General features: G+C 45.7%; 1 protein-coding gene across 2 annotated transcripts in view; it reads right to left on the minus strand.

Annotated features, from left to right (window-relative positions):
- The window catches only part of KDSR (3-ketodihydrosphingosine reductase), a 738731-nt gene that overhangs the window by 700522 nt on the left and 10535 nt on the right, over positions 1 to 27674 (minus strand). For both annotated transcript variants that reach the window (XM_069613690.1, XM_069613691.1), the window contains exon 2: positions 10312 to 10401. In XM_069613690.1, coding sequence (XP_069469791.1) covers positions 10312 to 10401 — 90 coding nt within the window. The remainder of the gene's footprint in view (positions 1 to 10311; positions 10402 to 27674) is intronic.

The following is a 27674-nucleotide window of genomic DNA, read 5'->3' on the forward strand; positions in this document are numbered from 1 at the left end:
ATCATGTGGGAAGCCTTCAAAGTGGTGATAAGAGGGGAGGGGGGCATCCGGAGAGAGCTGCTACGCAGCCTGGCAGAAGGAGGGGCTGTCGGAAGGAGGGGAGCGCCCAGGAGAGAGCAAGAAGGAACTTATAAAGCTCAGACAAACTTGTATAGCCTACTGGGAATGGCTGGGAAAACACAATTACGCCAGAAACCTAGAGAGACACAATTACACCTGGCTGTGTCGTGCAGAGGGAAGGAGGGAAATAAGCAGTATTAGGGACGAATGCAGCGGGGAGTGGCAGGTCCAGAGTGAAATGAATGCAGCCTTTGGTAGATTCTACAGGCAGCTGTACTCCGGTTGGTACTCTTGTTCAAAGGAGAATTGTCTAGCATTTTGGAGCTGGGCTGCCCCATGGCAGGAAAAAGACTGATATGTTTAGCTCACTATCTTTCACAGAAAAGAAATATCCTAAAGACTTTGGGTAAGCCTCTCGTACCCAGGACTAATGTCTGGCAGAGTGACTCCCAGGATCCCCCTTGTTAATTTACAGGATACTCTTGGGCAGAAAGAGCTCAGGGTGAGAGCCAAGTGGGAGGGCGACCTAGGACGGCCTTTCACAGACGGGGAATAGGCCAGAGTGCTGGTATACATGAGTACAGTGTCCAGGCACACCAGATTTAAGCAAACACAGTTACAGGTCACCCACAGGGCGTATATGACCTCACTCGCCATTTCAAAGTTCTCGGTAACAGAGGAGCAGAAATGCCCCAGATGCACCAGCAGCTCGGCAGGGATGCTGCACATGTTCTCATTGTGCCCGGTGATCAGGGTCTTTTGGCAGAACATAGCGAGCAGAGTCATGGGAGGAGGAATAGATATGTGGGAGTGGTTGCCTGCAGCAGGTTTATTGGGACTGTAACCGCGACGGGGCAGTGCACCTGTGAAAATGACAGACCTCATCTGTGACTCGGCCAAGCAACAAATTGCACTAGCGTGGAAGTCAGTGGATGGACCCTGCATAGAAGCATGGTTGGAAGATCTTTAAAAAATGTATGGAGGCCAACACTGTGGTGTGGCATAGGGCGGTAGACAGGAGGCAACAGGAGACCAGCAAGGACGTGACTGCATGGAACACACTGGTTCAGGCGATGTTTGCAACTCAGGATGACAGGACACTAACGGGGGAGAGTGACTCAAAGGCCAGGCGCAAAGGAACGGTGGAGAGGCAGGTGGGTATTCGGGGGGTGGGAAGCATGCAGAGTTGGGGTGATGTTTGGTTAAGGAATCAGACAGGGAATGTAACATAGCCAGCTACCAGGCAATAGAACGGTAGAAGGGGAGAGAGGGGGGAGGCAAGCAACGGGTGCCGCCTGAGACAAATGGGAGCATGGAGGTCAGAACACCAAAATGCACACAGAATAATACGGGTTACCTTCATCCCTGCTACACCTGTGGGCAACAACCGCTACCAAACATTCACCATCTGGTTACTAAAAAGCAATAAAGGGAAGTTCATATAAAAGAGGAAAAGGTGGGTGGCCATATCTGGGGACAGCGCCACTCCCCGGATCTTGAACAGTGGAATACAGACGTTCTTTATTGTCATGACATTGATGCAGGACACTGTGCCACTCTGTGCCCTGGTGTGTGACCCCAGGACACTTGGGACCCTTACGAATTTCACCTATTGCAAGAGACAAGGGAGGGGACAACATTGTCAGGGGTGGGAGGAGGGGTAACTGGACTATGTGGTGATGTCCGATTTATGTTTAAATGCTATTTTGACTGTGTGGCATGCTGGGGCGATGCAGAAGAAATGGGCAAACATGTCTTTACCCTATGAGAGAAGGGGGGTTCACAGCACCTAACTATGAATCCTACTGGATTGCGGTGCAAGCCCAGTATGCCTCGTTCAGGTATGATGACGCTCATCGCCCTACGCATGTCGAGCTGGAGCAACTAGCAGCCGGGGATTGTGATCTCAAAACGATCATTCTGAATTCCATCTCCAAGGATGACTCCCCACTAGACCCCCACATCTGCCACATTATTGGCATGGCGCCGTATACTACTATCAACTAGTGAATCCAGGCCATACTACAGATGGCTCCCTGTATGGAGATTCCCCGGGCTAGACCCCACTTGGGGCGTAGCTCTTATACATCGCTGGCAATGCTTCAGAAATAGATCATTGGCAGATTTGTTCCCGGACAGGAGTTTCATTACGCCCCAGACGTGTTGGGGGGGGGGGGGGGGCGGGGGGGGGGGGGGTGGGCAGCACTTCGGAACCGGGTTGGAAATGTTGCAATACTACAGGCTGCGAGCAGCAGTGCACACATTGTGGCCATGCTTTCTGGTGGAACCCCTCTGGAATTACAGTACATTGCGAATGCAAGTGGCGTGCATTGGATAGTTTCCTCCCTATACAAGATTGTGCTGAATCAAATGTCCAGATCCGAGTGCTGCGACCCACCCTAAGTGGGCTACTAGGTTGGGAACGGAACTCTTGGATGACCAATGGGAACACACGTGTCTGTCGCCATACACAAACTGTCTACCTCAATTTCAGATTTCGATGTATACAATATAAACTGTTAAATAGGTTGTACTACACCCCCCCCCACAGACTTACCGATTTGCTCGCCAATTGCTTCACACATGTCCAAGATACAACTCAGATGAGGCAGATCATTTACATATGTTTTGGTCCTGCACACAACTTTGGACCTTAGGGCACAAGGTCATACTGGAGCTGGCTGAAATAACGGGGTCTCCTGTCGAATGTGAACCACTAGGGGTCCTATTTGGTGTTTGGAATACTTCTCTGAATAAAAAGCTGTTAAACATTTTAAATGCAAGCTGTGCCATAGCTAAGAGATGTATTCTCCAATACTGGAAGCAAACACTCCCACATACATATAATATGTGGCTAACAGCACTTACCTGGACTCAAACCTGCGAGGATGACTATGAACTCATTACCCTTAAACTCCCGTCCAAAAAACATTTGGACTTAGCTTAGTGCGGATCTATCCAACCGAGCTGATGACTGAAATTTAACAACCTCACTAGGTCTTGAACGTTGCATTCCTGTGTAAAAAGCAACTGGGAAGTATTGTGAGACCATGTAAAGTTCCCTGATCGCTTTCTTTATACTGAGCATGTCTGTATGAACTCTGAACTGTCAATATGCACCCTTGTACTCTGATGTTTTGCCAATAAATAAAAGGTAAAAACTAAAATGCTATTTTGACTGCAATACTTCTTATTTTCATGTTCCGTAAAAAAGGCAGATGGAGAATTTAAAAAAAATGTATGCGTTATGTGGCAGTCACAAGGAAATGGACTGACAAGTAATTTCCTAACTTTCCCTCTGCTACAAGGCATCCCTACCTAATAAAAATAGCCAAGCTGCTCGTCAGTGAATGTCTTATAAGAACCTCTCACCCGTCGAAACTAGCCTAACTGACCCTACCACTATAATACCAACTAAAGACATGAGAATTACTACCTTGCCCTGCAGTAGATTTGCTTCATGCAAAGTTCTTATTTCAATAGTTCATTTTCAGGTCAGTTCATACAATTCGTTCAAGACTTTGCTTCTCCTCTATGGTCACCCTTTTGCGTTCTATTACTCTCCACTTGATTCTCTACAGAGCTTTGTTCTTTCTTTCCACTTTGTTTTTATGAAGCGTTTTTTCATAAGACACCAAAGACTGTGGTACAAATTGTTCAAACCGCATGTAACAAAATGTTCTCTCTTTCATTTGTAAACTTACCCAACATTTTAAGTCTCTCTGACCAGGTTACTTTCTTGGACTTTACTGATACAGGAGACTGAGTATTCCATTATTGATACTTATTCACTTCTTGAGGTTTCACTATTTGTATTTATTTACCTTGACTGAGATGAGTAAAATTGTTCGCATAATGATTCTCCATTCCCCTCCAGGGTCTCCAGTTCTACCCTGTTAGAGTAGATTTCCTTTTGGAGTGAAATTCTCTCCACATGCGAGCCCCCCAGAATGTTTTGCTGGACTCCTACTTTCTTTTAATGTATTCTCATGAGTGGGGCCCTTTTCCTACACTCAACTCATTCTTTTAATCTGTACTTGGGAACCCTTTTTACCTCTTTTTTGGTACTCTTTAATGGAGTTATACTTTCCTCCATCTTTTCTGCCATCTACATTTTACTACTGTGCAGTGTTGCTGGAAGCTCATTGAGTTTTCCTTTTAGGTTTTACCTAGGTTAACTACTGCTACCTGGGCAGTGGGACACCTCTTTGTCCCTACAGTGTTTTATTTTTTTTAGATCAGCACACCTCACCTTATGTGGAGTGCTGAGGGAAACATCGTCTCCCTTTTCTCACTGTTCCAGTGACTTTTAGTTACTGTTACAAGTTTGACAGGCTGGTGGCAGTGTATGTTTTTGCACTACTTTTTGTGGACTACCACAGGCTGTCGTAGCTGCAGTAGGGGCCACAGGTCACCATTTACCTAAAATGGTGGCTGTACTTTTTTGTAAGCCCTGTTCTTACTTGAGCCTTCTTCTACCTTCTTGGGTGGGGGAGGTCTTCATGGGTTTGGTCTTTGGCAGATTTCCCTTGGAAAGCCCGCCAGAGTTCTCAGAGTACTTGAAAGGACAGGAAATGGGGGTAGGGGAGGGAAGCAAAAATACCCCTGCCCTTTGACCTGCAGTGTGCCTGCCTGGAACCAGACTTGCATAAAAGGCTTGAATGGGGATTGGAGGGCTCAGACAGTTTTCTTGCATACAAGGCGAGGGTCCTGGAGCTGAACCTCAGTCGACCACTGGACTGAAGATCCAAAGAGGAATTCATAGAAGGACGTCCCAGCAACTTCTAAGCGACCGCCAGAGTCGTTGAGTGACCGCAGAAGACCTGACCCTGAATTACAAGCAACAGGGAAGATCCCTTGAAGACTACGTCCTGCCCTGGACTGGTGGGCCCAACCAGTCTCAAGACCACCTGCATGTTGCACTATCCAACGAAGAGCTGACCCTCCTGGGCTGCAAATTCCCAATACCTTGGGACCCGTGCCATTTTGCGGTGCAAAGTCTTGTGAAGCGAGGTTCCAGCTGAAACCTTGTGGGCATCCTTCTGGTACTCCATTGACACTTTTTCAGCTCCTAGACGTCCCCTCAGCCGCGTCGTGGACAGAGAACCAAAGATAAGTCAACCAGACCACAACCGTCGCTGACCCCGAAGCCTGCGAAGGGATCCAATGCACCAGTGCCGCAAAGATCCACTGCTGGGCATCCCACTGCTGGAGTGCATCCATCCGTTGCCTCCCAAGTTCATTCTTCAGCTGCCCAGGCCAAGAAACCCAAACCAGGGACAACTGTCACCTCACCTTGGGAACCAACATGCTGCACCAAGTAATTCATTGAAAAGGTACCATCTCAAGCCTAAGTACTTACCTTGATCTTGCTGTGTTGTTCTTGGAGGGCTACAGTTAAGCTGTTACTTGCACCCCACCCTCCCCTTGCTGGGCACCGAAGACCCATTGGTCTCTAAATTGCAAAACTGTTATCGGAAAACCTTCATAGATTCTACTTTCCGCTGCTTACCTGCCTCTTTCCTCCTCGCCCATTGGTAACTGGACCCCCAGTCCCCGCTTGACTCTGAGACTCACCTAGTATAGGGATGGTTCTTTAAGATTGGCTAAGCAATGGTTAATTGAAGTTGCAAGGGTTTTACATTTTTTTTTTTATTTGGCGTCAGTAGTTTCTCCCACTTTTGTGTTGCTTTACATTGATTTACAGTGTGCTACCTTTTATTCTACTGTGATATTACTGAGTGAATAGTACTTACATGGCTTATTTCTAAATGTTTAGTGTATATAAAATAAATGACTTTTTAAAACTGCTAGCATGTCTGTGTTTCCTTTAACGGATTGTATGCTCCAAGTACTGTGTGCCTCACTACAGCCTTCTCCCTCCTAGACCAAGTCTGGCTGCTCAGCCATTGCCACCAAACCTTTGGGTAGTTTAGGCTAAACTTAAGGTGTACAACCCCAATACCCAAGGTGGGCTTTTCCAAGTCACAGACAGTAACTTGTGTAAAACTCCCCAACATCCCTGTTACCCGGGAATCCTAGGGAGAACGTCACTGCGGTGTCTAGCTGCTCACGGTCAGTTCTCTGTACCCTCAACTTCCTCCCTCTTGCTCCTTTAGCACTTCCTCTTTCATGAACTCTCTCTCACACACACACACAGAGCATCTCTCTTCCTTCATATATCATTCCCAAATAAAGTCACAAATGAGGCACCAAGAGTAGAGGGGAGAAATATAAGCGTCATATTTTATGCCGACGACGCAGTTTTGTTGGCACGTACTCCCTTAGCATTACAAACTCTTGTCCATGCTTACATTAAATACATGTATAGCAGAGACCCGTCAATAAACAAAGAAATCTAAAGTTATGCACATCGGCAGAAAGACCAAAAAAAAACGAGCTACATATCGGATCACAGAACCCTAAAACCGGTGTTGTTTGTGCACAAACCGAGAATCATTTAAACACACATAATCTTATCATCTTAAACACACGAGAGACTTACCCAGAGTCTTTAGCTCACTATCTTTCCCAGAGAAGAAATATCCCATACATATCAGTCTTTGTCCTGCCCTGGGGCAGTCCAGCACGGAAATGCTAGGCAATTCTCCTCTGAACAAGAGTACCAACAGCATCCCCAGACACGTGTTTCAGTTTGGTTGGACCTCATCATTAGAGAGGAGCTGTGCCTCTCTAAGAATAGTGAGCAAGGGGTCCGCGTCTGGATTCCCCTAGTAACTTAGGGTGAGACCCAAAGTTACTTAAATATGCAAATTACCAATGGAGGTCCTGGGAGTCCCTCTGCCAACGGACACATCTCAGATATCTGTAGAAAGATTAACTGGTTAAATAAACTGGCGGAAACATTTGACATCCCTGGCCTCCGGAGCCTTTACGCTGCCCCAGCAAATACATCCAGAGTGGATATCAATATAGTAAAGGAAAAATACATGCAGTACCAGATGGAGCAGCATACCCTTATTGAAATTAAAATGGTCAGTCTCCAGGTATATTGATTACGGCTGTAGTGGACTTAATGCCGATTACATGCACTGGTTTTATCGTAAGCAAATAAGGAGTATTCTGTTCCATCTGAGGACTGTCCGCCTTTAATCATCGATTGAGGATTGTGGCAATTTGCTGTCCCTGTAACGTGATTTAACTCAAGGTATGGCTCACTTTCAACTTCTCTTCCGGTCCTTTTATGAACCAAGGAAAACATTTTTAATACCAGTACTAAGGACATCAAACTGTAGGTTGCTTAATGAGGCAATACAATGCATACTAATCATACCATCTAGAGAGGTAGCACTGTCTGTTTAAATGTTTCTAGAAGCTGCAAATTAGAGACTTGTGGGTATGTTGCAAAAACAAGGCTTTATTGTGAATTTTATATTGGTATCTTTTTATGTAGAGTTTTAATATTTCAATGCATTTGTTTTTTTGTTGAAAAAAAAGATTGTATCATGGATTTTTAATGGAATCTTCTTGCATAGAGACTTAATATTTCAATGTATCTGCGCATTTTAAAAGTTTGTTTGCTTCAAAATAAAGATTTTCAATCCCCCTCATCCCAGTTAAAGGGGATATTTTGTTTAAAGAGATAATTAAAGTTTCTGGGTGACGTTAGCAAATATTGCTTTCTTCTTCACACATGTTTCAATAGTAAATATTCTCAGGGGTATTGTTGAGATGGTTTTAAGGGAATTCTTCATTGGAACGGGAGTCCTTGTCACCAAAGTATCTCCCAGTGAGGTCCCACTTGCCTCTACCCCTAGGGAGGGTAATGCACAGCAAGCTTCACCTCCCTAGCCTCACAAGGGCGGGCTCCCCCTGGGGGAGAAGGGACGAAATCCTGCGATTCATCAAAGTACACAGCTTGCTTGGTAAACAAATCCTTTCTAAGCACAACAACCAAGTGGTTGTCACCTCATGGTATCGTTGGTACTCACTTCTTTCCAATGATTTAAAGAGACATTTAATCCTTTCCTGGGCACTGCCACGTCACACTGCTGGTCTTCATGTTACATTTAGCATTGGGATACACATTACATCTTTTCAGCTTGAGAAACGAAGCTGGCAGTCTCCTAAAGCAGCATGCTTTCTGGGATATTTGAGATTTTTCAGTGCAGTATATTGGAACTGTGTAAACTAGTAGCTTACTGGGAACGATGGGTATAGTGGGAATGTCAGACTGGGAACTTAATGGAACATGCTGTAGATGACAGATTTAAGGGCTTGCCATAACAGAGATTTGAGAGCAAGGACGCAAAACCTTGGCTCTTGTTATAGGGATTGTTTTTATTATGGGGATTGGTTACAAAAAAGTGGACAACCTAAGCTTTTGGAGATGTTCCCAAACCAGAAGAACAGTGTCACAATGCCTATCCTTCAGTCTCTCTGGACCTTCTGACTTTTTTAAGCTCTGTACCAGTTTGTAGAAATTCCTCCCTCATGTTGAGAGCGTTTCTACTATGCCAGCCCGGTCAACCAGGCATGCCTGGTCTTCCTGGCCGAGTCTCAAAAAAAGGGCAGTCCAAAGTCCTTGGAGGATTGCCCCTCTCCTGCCCTCTAGGCTGTTGTATGAATGGTCACATTCAGGGTGCCCCTTGAAGCTGGATGAATAGGCAAGAAAGCACTGCAAGACTTATCTGGTTAGCAGGAAAAGGTGGGAAAGTATCCAGTACACAAGCCCATTGTTTGAACCTGCTTGTGGCCATCCAGATCTGCTGAAACCTTACTATCTAGCTTTGGCCTTTCCCACTTCTCAGGTTGTTCATCCCTGCCACGTATCTATATGGCGATGACTTTATCAGGCCTCAATGGTTTCCCCAGAGCTTGTGGGGCTTTTTCGCTGCCCTTTATCCTCCCCAAACCTCAGTTTCTGGTAGCGATTCTTACCAGTCATTAGCCATCTGTTCTGCATCACTGCTACCAAAACCCCCCAGGTGCACCTCAGTGGCGGTAACCTTGAGGCAGTCTGAAGTCATTTGGTTTATCACCTCCTCCAAAATCCCACAGGTACCTAGGTGTTGCACATCTTCTAGGTTCTGGGTGACTAACCTAAGACACATCTACCTTACCAATCCACCACCTTACCACTTCCCCCTGGCACTCCCACCTTCGATTCCCTTTTTGTTGGTACCTCCTCTCCTTTTCTAGTTACCACCTCCTGCGGCATATCACTATCTCACCCTCCCGTTCTCAGGCTAATACTTCATCCCCTTAGATGTTATTACACAGATCACTGTAACGTCTCCATCTCTTTGCCCTTCCAGATTCTTCTTTTACCTTGGTGCTTCTCCCTACTTCGTCTTCTCCCCGGCTTGTCCGAATTATGCAATTTCTTCCCCACTATGGCCTCCTCCCTCATCATTGTTACTGTTTCCTTTCTCTTGCTACCATTCCCCAGCCTTCTTTCCCACTCCTTCCACAGCCTACTCCAATGGTACTATTCTCCAGTCTTCACCAGAACCAAGCTTCCTGCCACCCACACCTGTACACTTAGCTCCCTACCTTTAAGAAGGGGTGTCTCCTCCCGTGGGGCAGACCCTCCAAGGAGGATCTGCGCCTGGGTTCTAGGACCAGCAAATGGTTGCTACCAATTATTACAGGTGTGGAAGATGGTTTGTTTACTGAGGAGTAGCACGAATCCACTAAATTCTGCTCTTGTGTGCCTCTGAGAAAAACAAATCTTTTGTTTTACTAACTATTTTGCAGATGGGGGGGGACAAGCTATATCTGGTGCACTAGAGAGGGTGCAACACCGTTTTTGCTGCAAATGGTCAGTGCTTCTTGGGAGCACATGGTCCTCTGATATGCTGAGTAAAGTGCCACAGCATCTATGTCCATGGGTGCCTTCACTTTAGGGAATTCGAACTGAGATTTTGTTAGGGACTATAACCCGCTAAGGAGTGGCCACTAAGGGAAGGGGGACTAGGTGATCCTCCCCAGACCTTCCTCAGGACCATCCTCCACTATGTGGGCAAAGCACCTAGGTCCACGAATCACTCCTTGGTGATCCAAAGGACCAGGCAGCAGACTTTGTCGAATGGGGAAGAGATGCAAGATGGGGAGTAACAAAAGCAGACCAGGAAAAGAGAATGACACAGAGTAGGCTAGATTAATATGTACCAAGGTGCAAGATGGAAATGAGTACATGCATATGTAACCTTTTCTGATACAAAACGCCAACATTCCCCAATGAAAGTCACTGGGACAGAAAGTAGGAAAAAAAATCAAGCATTGTACCTCATCTCGTGCCACCAGCGTTATGAACGCCCCTTGTTTAAAGCATTCCATAGCTATACATTTTCCAATGCCACTGGAACCGCCAGTTACCTGCATGAAACAGAAAAAAATAAATTGGTTAAAGTATAAATAAAAACATGACAATTAGATTACCAAAAACGTCCACCTGCTCAACAGGTTTCACCTGCTAGGAAACCCAAAACCACGGGAGCAACAGCCTTTATTCAAGTTACATTTGTCCAAAATGAAAACGGATCATAGAAAAACACTGCTCACTAATGCTTACATGAAAATCTAAGAAAAGCCATGGGGAAAGCACATGCTAGCTGTGACCCTCCGTTAACCCCTAAATGGCAATTACTTTCATTCTTTAAACCTTACAAAAACCTTCGGATAAGCTCTCCAAATCTCTCTTTATACAACCAACGTTTTTTTAAGAGAAATTCTTCTCAATTCTACCCATGCCCCTTCACAGATCCATCCTGGTAAAAGAGCAAGTTGCATCATAGTACCTCATCAGAATTGGATATTTTTTTCTCGAATATCGCTATATCACACGCAAGTAGGTTTTCAGAAAAATTGGCCTAATGTGAATGTCAGTGCTTCCCCAAGCAAAGAAACACGTTTTTTTCACTTGCGAATTGCAAACATTGAAGGTTAAAACATATCTCCCATCCAGTATATCCACCTTAAAAACAAATACATGATTATTGCTGGATACAAGTCACCCCTCCAACCACAGCAATCAGCTTAGACTTGTATCAAGCTTCTTTAGCGCGCACCTCACCAGAGTAGTGGTTTAAGAGCGTTGAAACCTTGTTTGTGTGGGTGATCTGTGACCCCACCCAGGGTACTAGACAGACCGTAGTCTCTGGGGTGAAAAGGAGCTGTGGATAATGGTGCGCAAGAATTGGGAACAGCAGGAGAAAAATCGGGGGAGAGAACAGAATACAAAAGGTGACAGTGGAGGGGAAGAGGACATGAGGAATGAGCAGCAGCATTAGCTGGGATGCGTGTACCATAGTAAGGGATTAGACCAAATGGTCATGAAAAGAATCCGGAGCGATCCATAATGGACAAAACAATTATTGTCGGTTAGGAATGCAAGTGCTGTAGGTTTAATTAAGAGTAGGGTTATGGAAGTGTGATGGCCTTGAGATGTGCTAAAGAGTTCCTGGATGTTGTGAAGGCTTTGAGACCAGATATTCGTATTGTGCTCCTTATAAGAAGTCCCCAAGAGAGACCTGGGGCTACGCAGCCAGCTGACAATAGTGTCAGAGCCAAGAGTTGGCTGTGTGCTAGAAGAAAAGTACGGGGCACAAAAGGGTAAAATGAGAAACAAAATATCCCCCACGTGCAGCCATAATCAGATAGCATCCGGTGTCGTGGAGAGAACGGGAGTGCACCAATATGTAACAGAGGGCATGACCTTATCCTATGCTATAGGGGGACCATAGGAAAATATAATAGAATGAATGTGACAGGGTCAGGGTCTTGACCCTGTCAAAGGGGTCGGCAGGGGGCTGAGGGGCGCAAAGAGTGACCCTGATCAGCCTGAAGCAGGAGGCGTTCTAAAATTAAACTCAAAACAAGCCCTGCTGCAGCTATGCGAAGTGGGAGTTGTGGGGTCACAGGTCCCCAAAAAATACCCTCCTATTGTGCCAATATTGACAACAATGATGCCACTCATATGCTCTCAATACCACATGATATAGTGGCTCGCAACAGTTCTCTTTTTGTTGTTTCTGAACTACATCACGCACTGCTACCTGAGGGTTTGGTGCGCATTATCAAATAAACAAAACAATTCAACAGCAAGCAGCCAGGAAAACCCAAACCGGAAGCATACATCCTAAACGCATGAAATGCAGCAAATCCAGCATACTGTGAATTGACAACCCCAGTAAAGTGCATCCAAAACATCAGGGAAGCAGTCTACTCACCCTCCAAGCAGAAAAACGAACTTTCCGTCACTAGCATGACAGAGAAACATCAAACTGCTCACAAAACCGTTGTGAACAATTAGAGGTGGGGGCTTAGAAGGGTATTTAAAGCCTACCAGCTGTGTAGCCCTCCTCCTGGGGAAAGGGCAGACACGGATTGGTGCAGGAAATCAGCTGAGCACTTCAATGGGGGCTGGCGGGGGTGATACACTATAACAGCAGCAGAGTATGGGTTGTATGGGTGAGGACGCTGGTGGAGTTGGAGAAAGACCAAGAGAGGGGGAGGCAGAGGGGGAGAGAGGGAGAAAGAGGGGGGAGAAAGGAGAGAAATAAGGGGAGAGAGGGGTGAGAAAGGAGAGGGGAGAAAGAGGGGTGAGAGAGGGAGGAGAGAGAGGGGCGAGAGAGAGAGGGGGAGAGAGGGACACGTTTAGTGTAGTGTTTGCATTGCAGGAAGTGGGTATGGGAGTATAGGCGTTGGGGTGAGAAGGAAAGACTGAACATAGTGTGGGAGATAGTGGTTGGTGGGAGTGAGTGGTTGGTGTGAGAGGAACAGTGTTGAGAGAGTAAAGGCCAGTAGGGATCATATAGATGTGGGTGCAAGGATTAAGCTGTATTAAAGATGTGGGAATGGGCTGAGATTACTGAGAGTGGGAAATGTGAAGGGTGGAGTTTATGGTATAGCAAAGGGGCGTGCATGCCACCATATCCCAGAGTTTCATAAGTAGTTGTGATAGGAGTAGAGCTGGAAGAGTCATAGAGTGGATAAGGCAAAGAGTTGTGATCAAAAGAAAGTAGGTAGAGTGGAGTAGAAGAGTAGTGAATAGAAGGGAGGGCAAAAAGATCAGGATGCACGCATACCCCACCCTCTACTACTAACCATCGCTAGTGTAGAATTAGGTAGGAGATCTCCGAGGGAGTCAGTTAGCCTGCACATAGGGAAACAAACCAGCTTGAGACAGTAGAGGTTACCGAACATAAGCCCTAACCTGCCCGATAAGGACGCCTGGGCTAGAGATGAGGAAAGAAAGGGTCCTAGCGCCACATCCCATACGCTTTTTCCATTCGATGCCTCTTTTGTTCCATTTGTCTTTTTTCTAATCCTTATTCCGAGAACCGTCCTTATTTCTGTGATTATTTTAATTAAAACGCTTGAAATAGGATTGAGACTTTGTGTTTCATTTAGGCCATCTGTCACAATAATAAATAATACTTTTGTAGGATACAGCGTAGAGATTGCATAATTGTACAACTGGAAGTGAACCTTTACGCTAAATGTTAAAACCATGAGTCAGTGTCTCCCAGAAACAAATGAGGTCATAAATTGAAGCGCGGTGGGAATAACACAGTGAAACACTATAGAGAACTAGATTATGCATGTGTAAAACGCATGCAAGGCTCCTACCAAACCTAGAATATAAGCACTGTTCAGAAGAGGAAGTGAAATGAGAGTGAACAGATGCGATAACAGTATAGCCATGGCAAATCCTACCAATGTGCAGCAAGGTTGGTGTGCCATGCGATAGCTACAGAAACAAATGGAGACAAACTAAGAAACAGCTGTAGGAACAATCCATAGGTTAAAACAGACTAGAAACCATTATCTGATAACCATAGCTGCTTCCCCGAGGCATTTGTAATAAAAAATAAAGAGAACGCAAAGTTTTTATGACAATAAAAAGATTTATAAACTGAAACTATGACTCACAATGGACAGCTCAGGCCATCAGCTTGCATATTATTAAGTCAATGAGGGTCTTGAACCTGCACCGTTGCGATTGGTAAACCCATACTCTAACCAACCTCATAACATTTGGCTTTTTCAACAACACCTGACCAATGAATGTACAGAACGACGCACAGACCATAACCCACAGTACTGCGCTACTGTTAAAAAAAAAAAAAAAAAAGCCTGCCCATGCGCTGCCAACCCACACCCTGTACAGTGCTCAGCAGCTCTCGAGCGATGTCCGTGCTTTAAACAATGAACTACTGGGTCTCCCTTTACAAGTATCACTTTTTTCAATATGGCATATCTGTCAATGGTGGGGAACGAAATCGTGTGTTGCCACACGATAGCCTCATATCCACTCCTAGAGGAGCAGAGTTCCAATGTAAATTAAATTAATCCGTAGTCCTGAAGTCGCAACTGGGAGGGTGCAATCAGGAGTACAGGTTTAGTTATACATATAATCACATTCAGTAAACTCAAGACTCAACATTCTCTCCCCTCAGAGAGAGAGCAAGGGAATCAATTTAAATTGCATGTAACAAAGGATCATGTATCTGTCAACGTGCTTTTTCAAACCACAACAGTTCGTGTCAAGCTTAATTTTTAATTTGCATGAACAATACTTTAAGTCAGCAGTATACAGTATTGACATATACCCAGTATGTCAAATGCGTTCCAACGTGCATCAAATCGAATTTATAAACCAGATAAGTGTCTTTTTGTCAGCCAAATTTACTTGGCTCCACTTAAACTCCAACATAGGTTTAACAAAACAAAAGTTGTTTAAGTGTACAAACGTTCTTTAACAAATCCAAAGCAAATCAAATGACTGGTGTTCACAACATCCACACAGTCATGTAGGAAGGCCTTGTGAATTCCATTGTCCCAGATAGCACTATAAGGTCTACTTAGTTGCCTAGGCGTTTCGGACTTGAACAAAGTCCATCTTCAGGGCTGGGATTGCTATTGGTTCCGACTGATCCATATATCAACAATGTGGATACCTAGGGGATTGTAAAAAAGAGGAATCACTATAATCTCAGAATGGAAAATGGTGTAATAGATGATGAATGTGGAATCTATCATAACCATATCTGATTTTCTCTCCGAGTCATATACAATAAAAGAAAGATACAACCATGTATTTAAAGCAGTGCAAAGCATTAAATACAAGAAATATGACTTATTATCTCATAACAGATATGAAGCCAACAACGGGCTTGAGCCAGCAAACTTGTTGAAAGGAAACCTTTGCTCTAACCACTGGGTGACTAGCCCTATGCAGCCTCCTGGGCAGAAGTACAGGGGCTTTCGATCCAGGATATTTATAGGTCTGCCACTTGGGCAGACTCTCATACCTTTATCAAACACGATCGACAGAAACAACAGCCTATTGTCATGCATTCACGACTTACCGTTCCTCTGCACGGGTCGCTTTGTGCCCGGTGGCAACTTCCTTCACGTCGCGCTGTTCTTGCCCTTACCAAGATGGCGCCTGTGTAAGTCACATGATGAGGTCATACAGCACTCGCAAGATGGTGTCCGGACACCGACCCGCAAAACCATTATGACGCAAGCATTTAAGCTGTGTGGTTCTTCTCCAGTGCAGCACGTCCCCACGCTCTGCTTAGGATACTATTCCAGGTTGCCTTAGCCTACCTCGTCTTGTTCCAGTCATTCCTTCCTTCTGCCCCCTATTGCTCTATTGTTTGTGTCCCTTGCAGGTCCCTCTTACTCGTTACCCGACATTATTCTGCCTTTTGTTACCCTTTACTCTGGTGCAACCTAATGTCTTCCTGGTGCAATCTTCTAGCCTGCTTGCTCTTCCATGTCAGCTAAGACAGTCATCTATTGCCAGGAAAATCCTTCTTGCGACACCATCCTGCCTGCAACAGAACAGAGTCTCCTCTTCTGACCGTTCAGAGGTTTTTCTTCTGACAAGGGTTTTCCTTTGGCTGCTACTCTGGGGATCACATCCTCCAGTGTACTTGTGGAGACATTGTGTACTTCCAGCTGTGAGAACCTTAAGGGTGTCTCACTGTCTGAACCCCAGGGAAATCTTGCTCAAGTGGCCATGGCACGGCCATCGTCCTTGGAGCCAGACCCTGGGGGGTGGACAAGTGCGGTAGGATCACAACCTCTGGGAATGGAGGTGAGACATCCAAAGGCGAGACGCGTTATTCCCCCCTTTCCAACACACCCCTACCTGACATTCCCTCCACCTACATAGGGTGTTGTGAGTCCTATCTCGTTAACCCCCCCTTCCGATTCCAACCTGTACCAAGACAAGAGGGAGGTATACGAGAATAAGGAAAAGGGAATTACACATATTACCCAGTCATTTACAACAAGGTGATTGTCCCCCTTTATCCGACAGCAGGTTACCCCTTTTTTCCACCATCCCTAGAAAATACTACGACTCCCATAATTCCCGTCCAGTGCATTTTCCAGAAACCACAGGGACGCAGAAAAACAGAACAAGACCTCTGAAGATTACCCATAGGAATCAATGAATCCTAAGCGCAGTTGCCCTTTTGTCCCAATAATGGGGCCAGGCAAGGTCAGACATCCTGTTACAACCATTCACACCCAATCCCAATTGACTCTCCCAGACAGTATAAGACAGAGCACACAGGCACAGTGAGCGAGCTGGGGATGCTGGATGGGGCGGAGAGGCCAAGAGGAACATTTCAACTGGAGAGACCCTGGAGGACCAAGGAAAGCCTAATTGCTGGGCCTGTGAGTACAGCGGAGGCTGCAGTGTGGCAAAGAATTGCCAACTGCAGAGAGCAAAAACCAGGGGCAGCTAGGGTTTTCCTGGCAGCACCCATACCAGAGCTCCTCCCCTGGCTGGCAAAGCAGGAGAACCCAGGCCTTTGAGGGGCAGATGGTAGGACCCTGACCTCAACAAAATATCCCCTTGTGCTCTTGCTGCTCCAAAAACTGCCAGAAAACTAAAAGGGGACCTAGTGAAGTGGGTGGAAAATCAAAGTGCATTCTGGGACTGGAAGTCCAAATAGATTTATTTTGTGAAACTTAAGAGGGGTCTGAGCCTGACTGGGGGACACCCCTGGAGAGGAAAAGAAAGAACCGCACACAGCAGGTGAGTTGACAAACGACCTGAGAGACACGTTTGTGTTAAAAGTAAGATTGAAGTTGCAACATTATATTGCAAGTGAAGGCTGCATACATGTGGAAGAGACGTACGGAAAGGCAGACCTATGAATGAACTTTGAAGTAAGGACAGCTGGGAGATCAGCGATATTGAGTAATGGAGTGGTCCGGCGAAAGGAAGTAGCCCACTCGAAAGTCTCAGTGAAGGGGACATTGTTGTGGCGATAAAGTGAATGAACTATAAAAGCTGTCGAAGTTCTCTTATGTAACCAATTCCTTAGGTTCTAGCACCTAGATGCCTCTGGGCTATGTGCATTTTATAAATGCCAAAATAAATAAACAATGCTGAAGATTGAACTTTTAGTCGAAGTGGTCTTGCAGAGGTCTGTAAAGAAAGCCACGCACATTCCAAAGTCTTTGACATCTAAAAACAGTCTGAGCCCGACTGAGGGAGACCAGAGGTGTAATAAGCTTGGGGAAGGGAGCCCCTGCAAAGACAGATTCACTTTTTTTTGGTAAAGGTCTGAGCCTGACAGAGGGGGTCCCTGACAGTGGGGTCCAACGTGAACTTATGGTTGAACGTTCTTTGAAAGGCTGGAAAGAGAGACTTTAACGTGGAAGGCCAGGCAGGCCTTCATAAACGTTTGGAACAGTTTAGGTGTTAAAACCCGAGCCAGAGTGTGTCATGCTGCCTACGAGGACCACCTTACTCCGTGCTGTCTAACGTGGGGAGGTGTCATATATCGCCCATGGAAAGTATGGAGCAGATGGGCGCTATGGAAGAAGGACTAGACTCCGAGTCACTGCAAGGTGCGGTCTAGTCTTTCTGTTTGTACTGCATACAAGTACCTGAAAATGGAGAACACCTGTGCGTTGCAACTTTCTTGCTGCCTACGTGAGTACACCTCGCTTGTGCTCTGCCTCCAGTTGTTTCACCGTGTTTCCTGTGCCTTCCTTCCCTGTTCGTCTGCCCGTGTCTTTCCGTTACCGCTGTTCGCAGTTTCCTCCTCCCGTTTATTCTGCTTACCTGTTTGTTTTCTGCTTCCGCTGTTTATCCGCGCTCTGCGCTGCCTTCTAATACTCACACCTGCTTCAGTGTCTTATCTGCCATCGGACGCTCTCTGCTGGGAACACTTCGTTGTCCAAGTTCTTTGGAGTACTGTACTGTTTGTGCTGTTCCGCTCTGGATCGTTATTTCCTATTCACAAAGAACACTTACCAGTGCATTCTGGTTATTGAAGTACGGATACACGCCGACAACTTCCTGCCAACTACAGCTACACAATCTTCCAGGGTTTTTCGGCAAGGCTTTTCCCTGGTTTGGGGTGGGCTCCCCGGAGTCCCCGCTGCCGGGCTAATTGCTTATAGGCAAGTGGCCTCCGGGGGAGCTCGCTCCTATTTCGTCAAACAGAAGAATAAGATCGTCAAGACAAAGACAAAGACAGCCTGGAGGGAAAAGCCGGAAAGCTCATCAGACGAATCCGTAAAGACCCACACAGAATCATCAGGTGAGAAGTGGGCTAGTGGGAAGGAAAGTGTGAGTGATAAACCTACAGAATCTGAGAGATTGCAACGCCAAGAGAAGATGGCTAGTCTTGAACAGTACCAGGAGATGGTTAACGCCATACAAGCTCTGAGGGTTGAAGTACACACCCTAAAAACTGATAATGCCGCATTGAGGCAACAGAGAGAAGATTCCAGAGGAGAACTACCTCCTTTATACCTACCTTGCGGTAAATTTGAGGAAAACCCCAGAGTTTCTGGATGCCTGCACAATACACTATACTTTTCGGCCCAAGACATACGAGTTGGATCGAACAAAAGTGGGTTTTCTAATTTCAAACTTAGCTGGTAATGCCCTAGCCTGGGCCACCCCACTAGTGACAAACTCAGACTCAACGTTAAATAACTATGGTGCCTTTGTAACACGTTTCAAAGAAAGATTCGAGAGACCTGAAGTCTTATTCTCCACCTTTGAAAACCTGTTAGACATACGCCAAGGAAACTCAGACATACAGACATATGTTACCTGTTTTCAGAAGGTGGCAAATGAAGCAGGTTGGCCAGAAACAGCACAGCAGGCTATTTTCCGTCAGGGTCTGCATGAAGACATAAAGGACGAACTGGCCAGAGTAGCCAGACCTGCTTCATTTCAGGAACTCGTGTCATTGGTATTACAGATAGAATTCCGCATGTCGGAAAGGAAAGCTGAGAAGAAGCAGCCCCGGTCTTTAGTACCCTTCACTAGCCTACCCTCAGTTCCTGAAAGGGTTCAACATGAAGAACCAATGCAGATAGGAACTGCTAGAGGACCACTTACAGCCAACAAACGGAAGAGACGCAAGGATCTTGGACTTTGCATGTATTGTGGGTCCAACACACATTTGCTGCGAGATTGCCCAGAAGTCCCTCCCAGAAAGCAGGGAAACGAAAGACCCAACCTTGAACAGGGACAGGAAGGGGAGACATCTATGCATCCCTGTGCTAATGCTCAGCCAGCTTTGATCAGCAATAACACACTGATGGTGGTTAAGATTACGTTAGACTGGCACTCTACCAAACCCATTGAATGTTTAGCTATGCTGGACTGTGGAGCTGCAGGCAACTTTGTAGATGATAAGTGGGCTAATTAACACCACCTTCCTCGACGCCCTAAGATCAAACCGATTCCAGTAGAAGGCGTGGATGGCACAACTTTGACATCCGGACCCATTTGTCAGGAACCACAGGAATTACGGGTCAGAGTGTCAAATCATTCTGAGTACCTATCTTTCGATCTCATTCGAGCGGCTCATTTTCCAGTCATATTAGGCATACCATGGCTCAGAAAACACAACCCGGCAATTGACTGGCAACTTAACACAGTAGAGTTCAGATCCACGTATTGCTCTCAACAGTGTTTGACTAATGAACCCGCTTTGTCCTGTGTGCTTCCAACAATACAAAATACCGTCCTCAGTGTCAATACAATTCCCATCCAGTACCTGGAATATGAGGACGTGTTCTTAGACACCCAAACGAGGAATCTTCCTCCTCATCGGAAAGAAGACTGCAAAATCGAACTAATTCCGGAGGCTGAAGTACCCTTTGGAAGGATGTTCCCTTTATCTCTACCTGAAAAGGAGGCATTGAGGGAATACTTGTCAACCAACCTACAAAATGGCCTCATACGGGAATCCTCATCGTCAGCAGGGGCATCTCTTTTTTTATCTCGAAAAAAGGAACAACGGAACTAAGACCCTGCATAGATTACCGGGGTTTGAACAGTCTGACTATACGAGACAGGTATCCTATGCCCTTAATGAAAGACATTATTGAGGCAGTGCAAGGGGCACACCTCTTTACCAAATTAGATCTTCGAGGAGCTTATCACCTACTTCGTATTCGTGAAGGGGACGAATGGAAGACAGCTTTCAGGACTCCCCTGGGACACTACGAGTACAGAGTTATGCCCTTTTGTTTGGTAAATGCACCGTCCCAGTTTCAACGCTTCATGGACAAGATATTTGCAGATATGTTGTATTCCTCAGTTGTGGTTTATTTGGACGACATTCTCATATTCTCAAACACTCTGACTGAACATCGGCAACGCGTCAAAGAAGTTCTCCACAGGTTAAGACACAATAGTCTATTGGCCAAACCTGAAAAATGTGTTTTTGAAGTTACTACGGTACCCTACTTAGGATTCATCCTCTCCGAAGATCAGGTACAGATGGATCCAGCCAAAACTCAGGCTATAACACAGTGGTCCACACCCAATTCAGTTAAGGATATACAAAGGTTTTTGGGACTTGCAAACTTTTACCGCAAGTTTATACCAAACTTTTCGGACATCATCCTTCCTATTACAAATCTCCTTAAAAAAGGAGTCAAGTTTCTCTGGGACCGGAAGATGGATCAGGCATTCCAAAGGCTTAAGGAAGCATTTGTGACAGCGCCTATCCTGAGACAACCGGATCAATCCTTACCATTTATTGCGGAGACCGATGCTTCAGGAGGAGCAATTGGAGCTGCTTTGTTACAAAAGAAAGAAGATGGGTTGGACACCCTATAGCTTATTATTCCAGAACCCTTAGTCCCAGTGAACGAAATTACTCAGTGCTGGAAAGAGAACTTCTGGCCATAAGACAGGCCTGTGAGGAGTGGAGGCACTTATTACAAGGAGCTGTTTGTCCTTTCCAAGTTCGTACAGATCACCAGAATTTAAAGGTGTTACAGAAAATGGAATGCCGAAATTCCAGACATGCCAGATGGGCTTATTTTTTTTCTCAATTTGATTTTGTAATCACCTATTTACCAGGAAAGGATAACTCATTAGCAGATGCCCTTTCCCGCAGTCAAGGGAGTGACTGTGGAGGATATCAAGGTCCATAAATTCTTCTAGTAGGGAAAAGGTTCATCAATATGGTTAATACGTTCCTTCAACAAGTACAGAAAGCCCAAAAGAATAACAGAAAGATAGACGACTATGGAATGACCCAAAGAGGAAATCTGACGTTTATGAAAGAAGCTTTATTCTTACCCACTCAGGATCTACAAGAACAGGCCATGGCTTGGTGTCACGACATCCCATCAGCAGGACACAAAGGTCAACTTGCCACCATGGAACTGGTGTCTAGACAGTTTTGGTGGCCTACCATGAAAAAAGTCATCAAAGAATATGTGGCTACGTGTCCCATATGTGCTCAGAATAAATATGCTTACTGTAAGCCATTAGGCTTACTTCAACAGGACGTTCTACCAGATGGGCCGTGGCAACACATTTCCACAGACTTTATTGTAGACCTTCCAGTTTCCAATGGACATACGGCCATAATGGTCACTGTGGATTCATTTAGTAAACTAGCGCATTTTTCACCATTGAAAGGTCTACCGACAGCAAGTATCACTGCGGAGGTGTTTCTGAAAGACGTGGTTAGGTTAGATGGTCTTCCGCAATCCATAGTCTCGGATAGAGGCTCACAATTCACCTCAAAGTTTTGGACTGCCTTATGCAAGACCTTGGGTATAAAAAGATCACTGTCATCAGGATTCCACCCTGAGAGTAATGGGCAAACTGAACGTCTTAATGCAACATTGGAACAATACATTAGGTGCTTCTGTAATCAGGAGCAAAACGATTGGTTTCATCTACTTCCTATGGCAGAATTCTCTTATAATAATACAAGACATTCCTCGACAGGCATGAGTCCCTTTTTCTGTACCTACGGTTTTCATCCTAGACACATTCCTCTATTTGGTCCGGTGTCTACTAACATTCCCTCTGTGGACCATCTTTTGGACACCCTTCAGACCCTTCACAAAAGAACCAGGTCTAATCTTGAAACCTCCCGTCTAGAGAACAAGAAGTGGGCTGATCTCAAGCGAAGACCCAATCCACAATGGGACATTGGTACCAAGGTATGGTTCTCCACCAAGTTTTTGCCCAGATGGGTACACCAAGGAAAGTTTTCTCCCCGTTTTATCGGACCTTTCAAGATTACTGCCAAAATCAATCCAGTTGCCTTTCGATTGGCTCTTTCTGCAAAGCTCCAAAGGATACATCCAGTGTTTCACACCTCTTTACTAAAGGAATATGTGGAAGATCCTCGAAAAAGAAGGAAGAGAGGAACCGGTAACCTACCCATTGAAACATCGAAGGAGTATGAAGTATCCAGATTATTGGATTCAAGATACAAAAAAGGCACCTTACAGTATCTAGTATTATGGAAAGGATACCCAAGGTCAGAGAGTTCATGGGAACTGGTCAGTCACATCTCTGCAGCCCAACTTATCCGAAGGTTTCATCGGCTACACTTGGGTAAACTGGGAGGAGGACTGCTGAGAAGGGGTCATACTGTCATATATCGCCCGTGGAAAGTATGGAGCAGATGGGCGCTATGGAAGAAGGACTAGACTCCGAGTCACTGCAAGGTGCGGTCTAGTCTTTCTGTTTGTACTGCCTACAAGTACCTGAAAATGGAGAACACCTGTGCGTTGCAACTTTCTTGCTGCCTACGTGAGTACACCTCGCTTGTGCTCTGCCTCCAGTTGTTTCTCCGTGTTTCCTGTGCCTTCCTTCCCTGTTCGTCTGCCCGTGTCTTTCCATTACCGCTGTTCGCGGTTTCCTCCTCCCGTTTATTCCGCTTACCTGTTTGTTTTCTGCTTCCGCTGTTTATCCGCGCTCTGCGCTGCCTTCTAATACTCACACCTGCTTCAGCGTCTTATCTGCCATCGGACGCTCTCTGCTGGGAACACTTCGTTGTCCAAGTTCTTTGGAGTACTGTACTGTTTGTGCTGTTCCGCACTGGATCGTTATTTCCTATTCACAAAGAACACTTACCAGTGCATGCTGGTTATTGAAGTACGGATACACGCCGACAACTTCCTGCCAATTACAGCTACACAATCTTCCAGGGTTTTTCAGCAAGGCTTTTCCCTGGTTTGGGCTAGGCTCCCCGGAGTCCCCGCTGTCGGGCTAATTGCTTATAGGCAAAGTGGCCTCCGGGGGAGATCGCTCCTATTTCGTCAAACAGAAGAATAAGATCGTCAAGACAAAGACAAAGACAGCCTGGAGGGAAAAGCCGGAAAGCTCATCAGACGAATCCGTAAAGACCCACACAGAATCATCAGGTGAGGAGTGGGCTAGTGGGAAGGAAAGTGTGAGTGATAAACCTACAGAATCTGAGAGGAGAGCAGACTCAGCCACATTTATTCTTTATGTTAGAACACGCCTTCCTTTACATACACCTTTTCCCCATGCACCCATTTATTGTAATAGTTTAAGGGTGGGTAATAGCCTTTACTAAATAAACCTATTTTGTTTTGACTGACACAACTAGGACAGTTTTATTTATTATTTGATGGAAGAGTGTGCTCCCATCTTTAGAGATAAGGCCAGCCAGGAGCTTATCCAACCATTTTTCTCAATAAACACCCTTCAACATTATATCCATTGAGTCTGTCTTCACTTGTGATACCATGCCTCCCTTACACAGCAGAGACGGACCTTATCTCAGTAAAGACCAACATCACGAAGAGTAGGTACTGTCAGGAACCGAGATCCACGTAGACTAGAATACCTCCGTCCCCAACTACCAGTCTGAGAGATATTAATATACTCGCTGACCGGTTGTTGAGGCCACAGGTGGTGGCAGGAACAGGAATCTCCAGAACCCAGATGACTGAGGGAAAAAACAAGTAAAGAATGTTAACCAAACACCAACATTATCACCAAGCTCCAGGAAAAAGAAAACTTAAAGTGTCCTACCAGTAGATGTCAGCTGTTCCCTCCAGAAGTCGAGAAGAGGCTAATGTAAAAGTACCCAAAAGGCTACTTACACCAGACAACCATCGGAGGCCACCACAAGTACCAATGGGGGGGTAACTTGAAGGGAGAGAGGGATAGGGCCAGGGCCAGGAGGGGTTCAAGGCAGAGAAGGTATCCAGAATCCAATGGCCAAGTGTTCCACTAACCAAAAGGAAGATACAAAGGCAATCCAAATTCGTAGTGCAAGGATAGAGCAGTTCAGAGTATCAATTCAGGATAAAAGTGCCAAATCCAAAGGGTAAGATCAAATAGGAGTCCAAAGAACATAAGCCAAGGTCCAAAATCCAAGGTAGTACCAGAAGTAAGAACGAACGCCACACACTGCAGGAAAAAAACAGCTGAGACGCGTATTGCGGCGTTTCAGGTATTCCTTTATACTTCCTGGTATTAATCACGTGAGCGCGTAGGTAACACGTGTAAGGAGACACGTGGTCGTAATCTATGGCGGTGACTGGAGGCTAAAGGATCATGTGGCACGGAAGAGATCAATGAAGGGAGAAGGCCCTGCACCCCAAACACGTGATTGCCTCCTTCGTGCCGCGGCAAGCGTATGGATCGGCCGGCGCGCCCGCCGTAATTGCCATGGCACCTGCCAGGATCGGAACAGCCAGCGCCACCAACCAAGACCCCACCAGGAGTGCCTGGGATGCGAGCGCGACCCCCTGCTGGGGCGAGGCAAGCGCAGGCAACCTGGAAGGCAGTAAGTGCATGACAGGTACGTTCAATCGCTCACAGCAGTGGCCTTTGGAGCTGTGGTTCTAAGTACTGCAACTCACTGATTCATATGGACCCATACTGAGACCTTATCTATGAATAGCGGATGGTTAGCGTGCTCAGCATCCAGTGTCTGGGTGAGGTTTTTTTTTTTAGGCCCATTCACGATATGAAGTTGGTGTTCCTTACAAGTACTTAGATGAGGAAGAGGAATGTGATGCTGGGATTCCGTTTTTTTTGTTGTTATTCTGTTTATTAGTCTTTCTTACAACCTTAACTGTACAATGACCGGAATTGCATCTGTGTTTCAACGGTATTGTATGAATTACATATAACTCTGCAGTGCATCTATATTTGCTGCCTCGAAATATTCCATCTTGTCCAATTTTCAGCCATCAAACAATATAATATAATTTCAAAGACCTGATTTGCTTAGTTGTGATTAATGTAAACATTCCAATAAGAAATGACATCCCCTACAAGGAGTACACGAGTGTGCGTGAACAATGGAAAGAGCTTCATCAGCGAAGTCATGTTCAGAAATCCTCCAAAAGATCCAACCATTCCCACATTTAAATTGATTGATAAGTGGGAAATGGGCCTGGAAACTCCCAATTCAAAACATCTCATGTCTAGCAGGTGTATGCTCAAAATTTCTATAGGTGACAAAAGCATAGAGCATAATTGTTGGGCTGTGCAAGATGTCCCTGCTGCATTCTATTTAGGCAGTGACATTCTCAATCGGTTTGCAATTAATTTGGACGTTATAAATTACAAGGCCTGGTCCCGACTAGTGGGCACTCCCATGGGCTTTGATGATTCTGAAAAAGCATTTCGGTCAGCCCAATTGCTTCTGTATGCAGTTGATGTTCAAATTGGAGAGGCGGTCACCATCCCAAGACAGACCCGACAATTCCCACTTGAATTAAAAATTGAAAGAGGACAGAAACTGCAAAATCCTGACGCCTATGTACATCTCAATGCCCATCTCCAACAGCAGGGGTTGGGGTTAAACACAACACCATTAGTCAATGTAGAACACAATACCATAATTATGATGGATAACAGCGACCCTTGGAGTATCCCTCTGAGCGCAGGCACCATTATTGGTATGGCGGTTGATGACCAACATTTTTCCATGGATCTAGGAAATGAACTGATAGGACCAATCCCCAAGGACCAATCCCCAATGACTGCTTTGACAATGACAATGACATACCACCGGACAGGATCTTCCGGCAAGGGTGGAATTTCCTGGTGTACTCTTCCTGCCCTTACTGGGAGGAAGAAGTGACCTGTGACATCAGGCAGGATGAGGTGATCTTCCAGGTCTAAAATGACTGCCTCTCCTACCTGAAACCCTCTGTCCAGGTCAACACTTTAACCAGAGACCTCTCCACACAATTGGAGGAGGCAGCGCAGACAGCGAAACCTGAAGTTTTCCCAGGCTTCAGGCAAAGGGTTGAAGGGGGGAGAGGGGGGGATCAACCTAGCTGATACATGTGAGACGGAGGAGCAAAAGCAAAAGTTGAAACAGGTGTTCTTACATTTCCAAGATATCTTTGCTGTGGACTCGTAAGAGTGTGGTCGCACTGAGATACATGCTACAACAATTCTCACGGACCCTGGAATGACTCCTGTGTTTGTGAAGCAATATCGCTTGCCTCTCGCATCCATGGAGTCCTTGACGGAAAAAATTAAAAACCTTGAGTCCCATTGGATAATTCTTCCAGTCCACAGCACCTTAAATAATCCAGTGCTGGGGATTTTAAAAGCAAATGGCCAATGGAGACTTTGCGCAGACGTTAGGGAGCTGAACAAACGGGTCCACATGTCCCGATGGCCTCTTCCCTACATTGATCAAGGGCTGGTCCAGATCCAGGGATCAAAGGGCAAAAAAAAATAATCAGCCCCAATCTCTATTCTGAGAAAAGCCTTACACTGGTTGCCAGTAAGGGAGAGAATAGAGTTTAAGGTTCTTTGCCTGGTTAACAAGGATTTGAAGAAGTTAGGACCAACATACCTATCAGACAAAATCAGGAGGCATGTTCCCACCCGACCGCTCCGCAGATCAAAATCTACTTTACATACCAGGTACCAGGTATGTGAATAAAGGACCGCAGATTCGCAGTCTACGGTCCTAGAGCGTGGAACAAATTGCCCAGAGAAATCCACGGGATTCAAACCCCTGTGGCTTTCCGGAGGGCCGTGAAGACCCTTCAGTTCTGTTAGCCCTTCTTCTTTTGCGCACGTTTACGATTTTTGGTGTTAAGCAATCTCATATGATGTAGTGGACCGATTATAGACAAATGGCAGTTGATACATCTGCGCCCAGTTATGATTTAATTCGTAAGGTGCGCGTTACAAATACCTAATTCAATTCTAAGGTATACACCGCCATTGACCTGACAAATGGATACTGGACTGTGCCTGTCAGTAGGGAGGGCCAATACAAGCTTGCCTTTACCTTCGGCGAGCAGCAGTACACGTGGACCCGGACTCCCTTCGGATACATAAACTCTGGTAGCGAATTAAACATCTTCTTACATAAGGC

The sequence above is a fragment of the Ambystoma mexicanum genome, chromosome 5p (assembly GCF_040938575.1).
Source record: "Ambystoma mexicanum isolate Mex_15411 chromosome 5p, UKY_AmexF1_1, whole genome shotgun sequence".
NCBI lineage: Eukaryota > Metazoa > Chordata > Amphibia > Caudata > Ambystomatidae > Ambystoma > Ambystoma mexicanum.